Source organism: Aphidius gifuensis, linkage group LG6, assembly GCF_014905175.1.
Source record: "Aphidius gifuensis isolate YNYX2018 linkage group LG6, ASM1490517v1, whole genome shotgun sequence".
NCBI lineage: Eukaryota > Metazoa > Arthropoda > Insecta > Hymenoptera > Braconidae > Aphidius > Aphidius gifuensis.
Window position 1 is genome coordinate 8,493,833 of NC_057793.1, and position 13,014 is coordinate 8,506,846.

Sequence of the window (13,014 nt, forward strand, 5' to 3'; positions counted from 1 at the left end):
ATTAATTATAAAACAGCAATTTAAAATGATGACTTGTTGTTTGTAAATTTAACAAATTAATCATCTAAATTAATTATTTAATTTGTTGGACATTGTGGATCACCTTCTTCTCTTGTTGGCAGACTTAGTACAACATTTAATATTTCTTTCTCAAGTTGTAACAAAGCTGGAGGTTTATCATACTGAAAATAAAAATAACAAATTAATATTTCGTTTACTAAAATTTATAAATTAATTAATTAACATACTGTTATTATAAGAGTGTTGTATTTATGAGTAAATTTAATTCTGTCTTGTTCTGGTTTAAGATGAATTCTTTCTAAATCAGGAACTTTTAATTTTTTGTAATATTTTTTATTACTTGTTCGAATGATTATTGTATCATCTTCAGCAGTTACTGAATAAACATTTTCTGGATACTCGAGATTTCTTATTCTCCATTCAAGTGATAATTTTGTTATTCTTCTTGAAACAATTGGCTGAAATTAAATCATTCAATTTTTAATTAATAATCTTGTTAACTTTGGGATTAATTGGGGTTTTTTTTTTTTACTTACAGCACTTGAACTTTCTTTGATATTAAAATTTTCAAGAGTATCAATTTTTGATGGCTCTGGATCACCAACTTCTACGATCCATCCATTGTCTTGGCCTAATTTTCCTTTTTCTCTCCATGCTCGTCGTGTCACAACATTTGTACGTGTGTTATATTCTTCAACCATTTGTTGTCCATCATCAAATAAAAAGTGGACTTTTCGATTATCTAAAAAATCAATACAAGCTTTAAAATTTGACAGTCTAAATAAATTTATTGTTTTTAATTTAATTTATACTCGTGAAAATTAATAGAGATGTGATAAATAATTTATATGAATTTTACCATTTTGAATAATTGCAGTTTTTTTAGCTTTTTTTATAGTTTCTAGCCAATTTTCTAACGCCATGCTGGTGTCACATTTGAGTTTGTTATTTTATTGTTTAGTTTGTTGGTTAATTGTTATTGGTTCCATGACAACTGTTGTCAACAAAAAAAAAATAAATAAATAATAATCAATAATAATATGGCCGCTGACATGAGTGCCAACTTGTATAAAATAAATGTTTTCAAGTTGAGTTTATTGATAAGGTAGAAATTGATAATACAATATGAGTTTAGACATGTGTTTTTTTACCAAATCACAACAAATCAATATTGTTTATATTTGTTGCAGTTGAATTATTAAATTGTCGATGTGTAAAACATTCTGTACTTGTAGATTAATTGTTGTTTTATCGTTAAAGGTTTTATCAATTGTCTATGGAAGAGTAGCAACATTAGTTGGAATTACTTCATCATCATCATCATCAACTGTTCAACAGTAACAAGTAATATTTGGTAAACAATTTGTCTTTATTTTGTTTAAATTAACTAAATAATTCAAGTAGTTATTTTTACAGATTGTTAAGAGCTCACTTTGACCAGTATGTTGATGTTTTAAGCTTGTTGTTTGGGACGTGATACACTTGATGGTAAAATGTTAGGATGTATCAATAACAAACGTCTTGATGGTAAATATAAGAAATTAACTCATTGATTCTTATAAACTATAGCATTAAGATCATTCAAAATTGGAACATTAATTTATTTATGCAGCTACATGCGGAATGAAATTAATTTATATAGTTGGTATTGTATGTTCTATATAGTTCAACAATTTGGTCATTCTTTTTTAAAACAGGTTTTGATTTTTAATTAGTACATTTATATAATTTGTTTATGATGACTTGAATATGTTTATTCTACAGAATTTACAATAACATATATTATTGATGATTTTTATATAAGTTTCAATTCAATATCTACAATTATCGGAGATAATTTTTTTTTTTTTTAGTTGTGTTTTGATTTAGCGCTTTCTCTCATTAAATTGTATAATGAATAGACAACCTGTGCAATCTGTTGAAAAATTACAATATAAAATTATTATAAAAATTTTAAATGAATTTATTTTACATTGACTTACATTTTTCAACGATTCGCGAGATGGTTTAATAATTTTTCCAGTTGTAAAATCAAATGGCTTTTGTGTTTTTGTCATCACAATCATCAAACTCTTTTTCGTCTTTTCACTTAAAATTTTCCAATTCGCTGATGTTATAATTTGATGCAGTTCTTCAAACTAAAAAAATATTTTTATTACAAAATAAATAAAAAATTAATATCATGAATTATTATGTAAAAATATAAATACTGCAGTTGACATGTCATTTGATGAATTACATATCGTTATAATTGCATATGTCACTGCTACACAGAGAAAAACAGTTGAAAAAAATTCATGGGACAATAATGGCACAGTTGATGCAACATATGCATTTGTACAAATCATTACTGTAGATGTAGAATAAAACATAAAAATATCAATTGAAAATATATCATTAATTATATCTGCCAATTTCAAAACTTCCAGATGATTATTCACAAAATCAACAATCAACTTTTTTTCAAGTTGTCTCAACTCATTAATCCCTTCCCAATTATTATATTTTTGTTCTATAATTTTCATAGATTTTTTAAATCTATATATCAGTAAGCCAATTTGTGATCGAACAATGATCGTAGCTGAAGAAAAAAACGATATAAATTGAACACCAATTATAGCACAAATGAAAGCCGCAATTGTATAAAAAAATAATGTCGTCCAGTAATAATATGGATTTGATAAATGGTATGGTGTCCATATGTCATATGGAAACACAGGAACATTAGCGTTAATTACGTTACCAATGAAATAACCAGCTGAACCAGTCGCCAAAGAAATTACATAGACAAACACTTGTTTCCTGTAATTTATTATTGAAATATTATTCAATTTATTCCATTATTAAATGTGATTGCATTGTGTTAAAAAATATCTATTAATAAATACCTGTTGAGTCTCTCGAATTTAGATATAATATTTTGTTCGTCAATATTCTTTGATGAAAATGGTGCTGTTTTTAAAACTTGAATGAGTTGAATTATTCTTTTTTCTTGTCGTTTTAAATTTATAATTTGTAAAACAACAACAAACATTATTAATAATACAAATATATTAGCTGACAAAATATTAATATCCCAATCTTTAATTAATAAAAATAATGAGTGTGATATTATTACAAAACCACATGAAACTAAAAATATTATTGAAAATAAAGTGTGTAAAATTAATTTCCAGATACAATTAAATTCTGGTGTCCAAACACTTGTCAGTTTAAAAACGAAAAAATGTATGTCAAGGAATGACATTGTATTTTTTTCTTTGACTGACAAAAATATAATGCAAGTATATTAATTGAAATTCATTTTATTTCTTTATGTTACTCATGTTCAACAGAAATTAAAAAAATATTTAATATATATTAATTTATTTTCCAGCACAGTTTCAACAATGGTATAACAACAAATAACAGGTGGAAAAAAATTCAAATAAACTCTAGCAATATTTATTCATTATTGATATCTTTTACAATTATAAATTCCAATAAACATTGAATTCAATAATTCAAAAGGATAATTAACGTAATTCCAGTGAGTTATTTAATAATATTTTCAATAATTACCAAATAACATGTATTTAAAAATTCAATAATTAATATATGCTGGGAATTCATTTTATTTTTTAATTCAGTGTATGACAATAAGATAATATATTATTCAGTTTCCCGATTCTTTTTCCAGACACATACTAGTGTTATTATCATGAAAATAAGAAAACAGAATTTTTTAATATTCAACAAAGTAGGAATGACACAACTCACCAATAGAAAACTCGTAATAGAAATAGAAATAACCGTTGGGCAAGAATTGTAAAAAAATCATCTTCATGAAATCTTCTTATGAATAGAAAAAAAAATTACTGATACATTTATTGGTTGCTTTCTCTCATCAAATTATAAAGTGAATAAACTACTTGTGCAATCTGTAAAACAAAATTTTGTTGATAAAAAAGTATTATAAAAATTTTTATTAATTTTATTTTTAATCGACTTCAACTACACGTGCAATCTGTTAAATAAAATTTTGTTATAATCGAAAAGTATTATCAAAAGAAATTTATTTTCAATCGACTCACATTTTTTAATGATTCCCGAGATGGTTTAATAATTTTTCCAGTTGTGAAATCAAATGGCTTTTGTGTTTTTATCATCACAATCAACAAACTCTTTTTTGTTTTTTCACTTAAAATTATCCATTTTGATGAAGATATTTCATTATGTAATTTTTCAAACTGAAAAAATATTGTTCTTTAATTAAATTGGCAAAATTTTATTTTTTTAAATAATTTATTTATAATATAAAACAATATATACTGCTGTCGATATGCTGTTTGATGCAAAACATGTCCTGGTAATTGAACAGATCATTGCAACACAAAGAAATGCAGTTGCAAAAAATTCATTAGACAGTAATGGTACAGTAGACGAGACATATGCATTTGTGCAAATTAATATCGTAGTTGTAGAATAAAAAATTAAAATATCAATTAAAAAAATATCATTAATCATATCAGCCAATTTTAAAACTTCCAAATGATTATCCACAAAATCATCAATTAATTGTTTTTCAAGTCTTTTTAACTCATTGATTTTACCTTGATTTTCATTAGTGTTATTGCATTTTTGTTTAATAATTTCCATGGACTTTTTAAATCGGCTAATAAGTAAGCCAACTTGTGATTGAATAACCATTGCAGCTGAAGAAAAAAATGCTACGAATTGCACACCAATTATAGCACAAAGAAAACCCGCACTTGTATAAAAAAATAATGTCGTCCAGTAATAATATGGATTTGATAAATCATATGGTGTCCATATGTCATATGGAAACACAGGAACATCAGCTTTAATTATGTTACCAATAAAATAACAAGGTGATCCACTCATTACTAAAATTACAAAAGCAAGCACTTGTTTCCTGTAATGTATTATTCAATTTATTTTCATTATTAAATGTGATTTCATTGAGTTAAAAGATATCTATTAATTAATACCTGTTGAGCCTCTCGTATTTAGATATAATATTTTGTTCGTCAATATTCTCTGGTGAATATGGTGCTGTTTCTAAAACTTCAGTGAGTTTAATTATTTTATTTTCTTGTCGTTTCAAGTTAATAACTTGTAAAACAACATTAAACATTATTAATAACACAAATATATTAGTTGACAAAATATTAATATCCCAATCATTTGTAAATAGAAATAATGCATGTGATATTATCATCAAACCACAGGAGAGTAAAAATATTATCGAATATAAAGTATGTAAAATTGATTTCCAGATACAATTAAATTCTGGTGTCCAAACACTTGTCAGTTTGAAAACGAAAAAATGTATGTCAAAGAATGACATTGTATTCTTTGTTTTAACTCACAAAAGATAATGCTAATTTATTTTATTTTTTCACGTTACTCATATTCAAGAGAAATAAAAAAAATTCCAATATAATTTGAACAATAGTATAACAACGAATAACAGGTGAAAAAATTTCAAATAAACTCTAGCAATTATTATTAATAATTAATATCTTCTACGTTCATAAATTCTAATCAACCTTTAATTTAATAATTTAGGAAAATAATTAACGTATTTATGGTGTTTTATTTAATAGTAAACTCGACAAGTAACAAAAATATATATGTATTTAAAAATTCGATAATTACTACGTTGCGGGAATACATTTTATTTTTCAATGCAGTGTATGGAAACAAGATAATAAATTATTCATTTTCTTGATATTTTTTTTAGACACATATTAGTATAATTATCATAAAAAAAATTAAAACGAAATTCAACAGAGTATAAATGACACAATTTTAACAATAAAAATTAGGTAATAGAGGTGAAAGTATCGTCAAATTAGAGGTGGAAAAAAATCATCCCCATGGATTCTTCTTATAAATGAAAAATAAATTATTTAAATACATCAATACTTTTATGATCTCGATTTTATTTTTTTCATTGGTTGCTTTCTCTCATCAAATTATATAGTGAATAAACCACTTGTGCAATCTGTGAAATAAAATTTTGTTGATCAAAAATTATTATAAAAATTTTTAATAAATTTATTTTGCATCGACTTACATTTTTCAATGATTCCCGAGATGGTTTAATAATTTTTCCAGTTGTAAAATCAAATGGCTTTTGTGTTTTTATCATCACAATCATCAAACTCTTTTTCGTTTTTTCACTTAAAATTATCCAGTCAGCTGACGATATTTCATTATGTAATTTTTCAAACTAAAAGAATATTTTATTTTCAATTAAATTATTAGATAGTTGTTTTTTAAATTTATGATTAATAATAATAAAAAATATAAATACTGCTATTGATATTCCATTCGATGCAAAACATGTCTTGATAATTGCACATATCATTGCAAGACAAAGAAACGTAGTAGCAAAAAATTGATGAGACAATAATGGTACAGTTGATGAGACATATGCATTTGTACAAATTAGAACTGTAGCTGAAGAATAAAATATTAAAATATCACTTGAAAAAATAACATTAATCATGTCTGCCAATTTTAAGACTTCCAAATGATTATCCACAAAATCAACAATTAATTTTCTTTCAAGTATTTTCAACTCATTAATTTTATTTTGATTTTTATTATTGTTATTGTATTTTTTTTTAATGATTTCCAGAGATTTTTTAAATCTATATATTAGTAAGCCAATTTGTGATCGAACAATGATCGTAGCTGAAGAAAAAAACGATATAAATTGAACACCAATTATAGCACAAATGAAAGCCGCAATTGTATAAAAAAATAATGTTGTCCAGTAATAATATGGATTTGATAAATTGTATGGTGTCCATATGTCATATGGGAACACAGGAACATTAGTGTTAATTATGTTACCAATGAAATAACCAGCTGAACCAGTCACCAAAGAAATTACATAGACAAACACTTGTTTTCTGTAATTTATTATTGAAACATTATTCAATTTATTCCATTATTAAATGTGATTTTATTGTATTAATTCTATTAATTCTATTAATAAATACCTGTTGAATCTCTCGAATTTAGATATAATATTTCGTTCGTCGAAATTATTTGGTGAATACGGTGCTGTTTTTAAAACTTGAACGAGTTCAATTATTCTATTTTTCTGTCGTCTTAAATTTATTATTTGTAAAATAATAACAAACATTAAAACTAATACAAATATATTATTTGACAAAATAATGATATCCCAATTTTTAATTAATAAAAATAATGAATGAGATATTATCACTAAACCACATGAAACTAAAAATATTATTGAATATAAAATGTGTAAAATTAATTTCCAGATACAATTAAATTCTGGTGTCCAAACACTTGTCAGTTTAAAAACGAAAAAATGTATGTCAAAAAATGACATTGTTTTTTTTTGACTACTGACAAAAATTTAATGCAAGTAAATCCACTTATAGCTTAAACGAAATCGAAACACATTTGATATTTTAAAATTGTTAAAAAGGTCTTTTGTTATATTCATTTGTAAAAGTTTTTAAAATAATTGACTCACGGGAAGTTAGAACGATGATATAATGACAAGTGACAACGAACAACACTTTTGTTTATTTATGTAATAAAAAATTCAATAATTATTGAATAACATGTATTTAAAAATCCAATAATTACTATGTCCCGGGGAAAATATGTTACTGTTTCAGGATAATATATTATTTATTACAAGTGTATTTAATATATTCGTAATAATAATAAGACCTCATTTTTAAACACAATCGTTATTCCAAAAACAGAAAAATGAATGTCGAAAAATGACATTGTTTTGTTTTCACCACAAATATAAAGCAAATAAATTTATTCCAAATCCACTTTATATTTTTGGATTTGATCTTTTTTTATTGGTTGCTTTCTCTCATCAAATTATAAAGTGAATATACCACACGTGCAATCTGTTAAATAAAATTTTGTTATAATCGAAAAGTATTATCAAAAGAAATTTATTTTCAATCGACTCACATTTTTTAATGATTCCCGAGATGGTTTAATAATTTTACCGATCGTAAAGCCATATGGCTTTTGTGTTTTTAACATCACAATCATCAAATTCTTTTTTGTTTTTTCACTTAAAATTATCCAGTTAGCTGACGATATTTCATTATGTAAATCTTCAAACTAAAAACAATCATCAATCAATTAAAATTGATTCTTCTTTCATTATGAATAATTATAGCATAGAAAAAATTAAATGAATACCGCTATTAATATGTTATTTGATGAAAAACACATCAAAGTAATTTGACACACTGCTGCTACACAAAGAAACGCAGTTGCAAAAAATATATTCGACAAAAATGGTAAAATTGATAAGACATATGTATTTGTACATATTCGTATTGCAGATGTCGAATAAAACATAAAAATGTGAAATGAAAATATATCATTAATCGTGTTTGCCAATTTTAAAACTTCCAAATGATTATCCACAAAATCAACAATTAATTTCCTTTCAAGTATTTTTAATTCATTCATTTTTTCTCGATTGATCTTGTCACTATTATTGTATTTTTGTTCGATAATTTCTATCGATTTTTTAAATCTGCAAATAAGCACTGCAACTTCTGACCGAATAATCAATGGAGCCGAAGAAAAAAAAGATACAAATTGCACAGTAATGAGAACAACAATGTAACTTATAATTATATGGACGAATAATGTTGTCCAATAATAATATGGATTTGATAAATCATATGGCACCCATATGTAATATGGAAAAACAGAAACATGAGCTTCACTTATTTTACTAATAAAAAAGCAAGTTGAACCACTCATCAATGAAATGACATATATCAATACTTGTTTCCTGAAAATTATGATTAAAGTATTGTTTAAATTAATGGGTTAAATATGATTTAATTGTTTTCATACCTGTTTTTTTTTTCGTATTTAGATATAATAATTTGTTCGTCAATATTCTCTGCTAAAAATGGTGGTTTTTTCAAAACTTCAGTAAGTTCAAATATTTTTTTTTTCTGTCTCTTCAAAATAATAATTTCTAAAGCAACAAGAAGCATTGTTACTATTAAGAATATATTGGTTGAAAAAATATGGATATCCCAATCTTCAATTAATAAAAATAATACATGTGATGATAAAACTGAAGCCATCAAAAATGAAAACATCACTGCATAAATGTTGTACAAAAAAGATTTCCAGATACAATTAAATTCTGGTTTCCAAATACTTGTCAGTTTGAAAATGAAAAAATGTATTTCAAAAAATGACATTATTTTCTTTGCGAACGAAAAGTATATAATGAAAATAAATTTAATTCGAATGTAGCTTATTTTTTTGCGTAATGTATATTCGAATAATTCAAATAAAATTATATATTTCTAAATTTTCAAGCAAGCCGTTTGCTACGTATTCGATTGTAAAAGTTTTTAAAAATAATTATTTTTTAACGAAATTGAAACAAAGATATGAAAACGAATAAAACATAAAAACAGAAACTCGAATAACCTGTAGTAACTATTATTAATTATTAATATTTTTTATAATAATGAATCCTAATGAACCTTGAATTTAATAATTTAATAGAATGATTAATGAATTTTCTGTATTTCATTTTAATAATAAACTCCATAAATAATCGAAATTATTTATTTAAGAAATGTAATAATTACAATATGTCCCCAAAATGTATTTTTCATTGATTGTTTAGTTAATTTTATTTTTTTAGATTCAACCTCATTCATTCATAGCCAACTTTAATGAAACCTTTTTGTTTTATTTATTCTAGACACATAACAATTATTACTATTAGTATTATTAAAAAAATAAAAATAATATTTGTGTTATCTAACTGAATATTAATGTCGCAATGTCGACAATGGAAGCAATGTTGAGTGTGGATCGAACGAAATAGAAAAATGATAAAAAAAAATTTCCATGATAATTTATTTGTTTTTTTAAGATTTTATTTTAAAAATGGAATAAAAATTGTTTTTTTCTTTTATTTTATTATCTCGATTTTATTTTTCTCATTGGTTGCTTTCTCTCATCAAATTATAAAGCGAATAAACAACCTGTGCAATCTTTAAAATAAAATTTTGTTATAATCAAAAAGTATATTATAAAAATTTTTAAAAAATTCATTTTACATCGACTTACATTTTTCAATGATTCCCGAGATGGTTTAATAATTTTACCTAATGTAAAATGATATGGCTTTTGTGTTTTCATCATCACAATAATCAAATTCTTTTTTGTTTTTTCACTTAAAATTATCCAATTTGATGAAGATATTTCTTTATGTAATTTTTCAAACTGAAAGAATATTTTATTTTTAATTAAATCAATAAAAATTTATAATTTCAATTTATAATTTATAATAGAAAAAAATAGATACTGCTATTGATATTCCATTTGATGAAAAACATGTTCTTGTAATTGAACATATCACTGCAACACAAAGAAACGCAGTTGCAAAAAATTCATGAGACAGTAATGGTACACTCGACGAGACATATGCATTTGTACAAATTAATATTGTATTTGTACAATAAAAAATTAAAATATCAATTGAAAAAATATCATTAATTATGTCTGCCAATTTTAAAACTTTCAAATGGTTATCCACAAATTCAATAATTAATTTTTTTTCAAATTTTTTTAACTCTTCCATTCTATTTTCAGTGACATCATAATTGTTTTTGTAATTCTTTCCGATAATTTTCATGCTTTTTTTAAATCTGTATACTAGTATTGCAACTTGTGATTCGATTATCAATGTAGTTGAAGAAAAAAACGATATAAATTGCACAGTGATGAGACCACAAATAATACCTGAACCGGCAATTACAAATACTGTCGTCCAGTAATAATATGAATTTGATAAAATGTATGGCACCCATATACGATACGGAAGAACTGGAACAGCAGCTGCACTTATTTTTCCGATGAAAAAACAAATTGAACCACACATTAACGAAATTACATGAACACATACTTGTTTTCTGTAATTGAAATATTATTTTCTATATTCAACTAATGTTATTTTGTTATTTCAATTGAGACTTTTTTATAAATACCTGTTTATTTTTTCATAATGAGATATAATATTTTTTTCAGCATTATTTCTTGGTAAATACGGTGTTACTTTTAAAACTTCAGTGAGTTTAATTATTTTTATTTTTTGTCTTTTTAAATTAATAACTTCTAAAAACTGTATAATTACCAACACGATTGTGAAAATATTAGTTGATAAAATATTAATATCCCAATCTTCAATTAATAAAAATAATAAATGGGATATCATTAAAAAACCACATGAAAGTAAGACTATTGTTGAATATAATTTGTATAAAGCATATTTCCAAATACAATTGAATTCTGGTGTCCAAACACCTGCCAATTTGAACATGAAAAAATGTATGTCAAAGAATGACATTATTTTTTTGCGACTGGCAAGTATATAATGCAAATAAATTCAATGCAAATATAGCTTATTTTTTTCGCGTTATTAAATATCGAATAATTTCAAGAAAATTATATATATTTTTGAATTTTCAATAACGTTGTTAAGAGTTTTTGAAAATAATTAACTTTCAGCGAAAGCAAAACGAAAATATGAAAACGAATAAAACAGAAATATGAATAACTTCTGGTAACTATTATTAATTATTAATATTTTTTACAATAATGACTCCTGATAAACCATGAATTCAATAATTTAATGGATTATTAATAAATTTCCTGTATGTTATCAATGAGTAACGAAAAAATATGTATGTAAAAAAATGTAGCTATGTACCCAAAATTTATTTTTCATCGCAGTGTATATTACACCAGATAATATATTATTCATTGATAGTTTAGTTAAATTATTTTTAATAATTTAACCTTAATAAATAATAGCCAGGTTTGATAGAACCTTTTTTTTTATTTACTTTAGACATATACAAATTATTATTATTATAAAAAAAATAAAACTAATTTGTGTTATTTTACTGAATATTAATGTCTCAATGTTTGACAATGGAAGTAACGATGAGTGGGAATTAAACGGAGTACAAAATTTATAAAAAAATATAAGTTTTTATCTGATGAATGGAAAAAAAATTGTTTTTTTCTTTTATTTTATTAATTTGACTTTACTTTTTCATTTGCTGTGGTCTCTCATCAAATTATAAAGTGAATAAACTACTTGTGCGATCTGTAAAACAAACTTTTGTTGATAAAAAATTATTATAAAAATTTTTAATAAATTTATTTTTAATCGACTTGCATTTTTTAATGATTCCCGAGATGGTTTAATAATTTTTCCAGTTGTAAAATCAAATGGCGTTTGTGTTTTTATCATCACAATCATCAAACTTTTTTTGGTTTTTTCACTTAAAATTATCCAGTTAACTGACGATATTTCTTCATGTAACTTTTCAAACTGAAAAAATATTATTTCACAATTTAATCAATAAATTTTTTTATATTTTAAATCATGATACGAAATGATAAATACTGCTATTGATATTCCATTTGATGAAAAACATGTTCTTGTAATTGAACATATCACTGCAACGCAAAGAAACGCAGTTTCAAAAAATTCATGAGACAGTAATGGTACAGTCGACGAGACATATGCATTTGTGCAAATTAATATTGTATTTGCACAATAAAAAATTAAAATATCAATTGAAAAAACATCATTAATTATGTCGGCCAATTTTAAAACTTCCAAATGATTATCCACAAAATCAACAATTAATTTTCTTTCCAGTTTTTTCAATTCATTGATTTTATTTTTACTATTTTCATTGTAATTCTGTTCAATTATTTCCATGGACTTTTTAAATCGACAGATAAGTAAGCCAACTTGTGATTGAATGACCAATGCAGCTGAAGAAAAAAACGATAGAAATTGTAAAGTAATAAGAGCGCCAATAAAGCCCGAACTTGTATAAAAAATTAATGTCGTCCAGTAATAATATGGATTTGATAAATCATATGGCGTCCATATAAAATATGGAA

The 13,014-nt window shown here is 24.1% G+C and overlaps 2 protein-coding genes across 2 annotated transcripts; both read right to left on the minus strand.

Moving 5' to 3' along the window:
* Position 1: 1 nt before the first annotated feature.
* Positions 2 to 1,020, minus strand: LOC122859342 (protein DPCD). Its single transcript, XM_044162823.1, has 4 exons — positions 881 to 1,020; positions 558 to 763; positions 249 to 479; positions 2 to 182 (listed from the first exon to the last, which is right to left on the minus strand). Exons 1-4 carry the CDS (start codon positions 942 to 944, stop codon positions 78 to 80), a joined length of 606 nt encoding a protein of 201 aa, XP_044018758.1. The 5' UTR covers positions 945 to 1,020; the 3' UTR covers positions 2 to 77.
* An 850-nt stretch (positions 1,021 to 1,870) lies between these two features.
* LOC122859776 (odorant receptor 4-like) lies at positions 1,871 to 5,158 on the minus strand. Its single transcript, XM_044163460.1, has 5 exons — positions 5,013 to 5,158; positions 4,614 to 4,936; positions 2,232 to 2,428; positions 2,004 to 2,159; positions 1,871 to 1,936 (listed from the first exon to the last, which is right to left on the minus strand). Exons 1-5 carry the CDS (start codon positions 5,156 to 5,158, stop codon positions 1,871 to 1,873), a joined length of 888 nt encoding a protein of 295 aa, XP_044019395.1.
* Between the last annotated feature and the right edge of the window lie 7,856 nt (positions 5,159 to 13,014).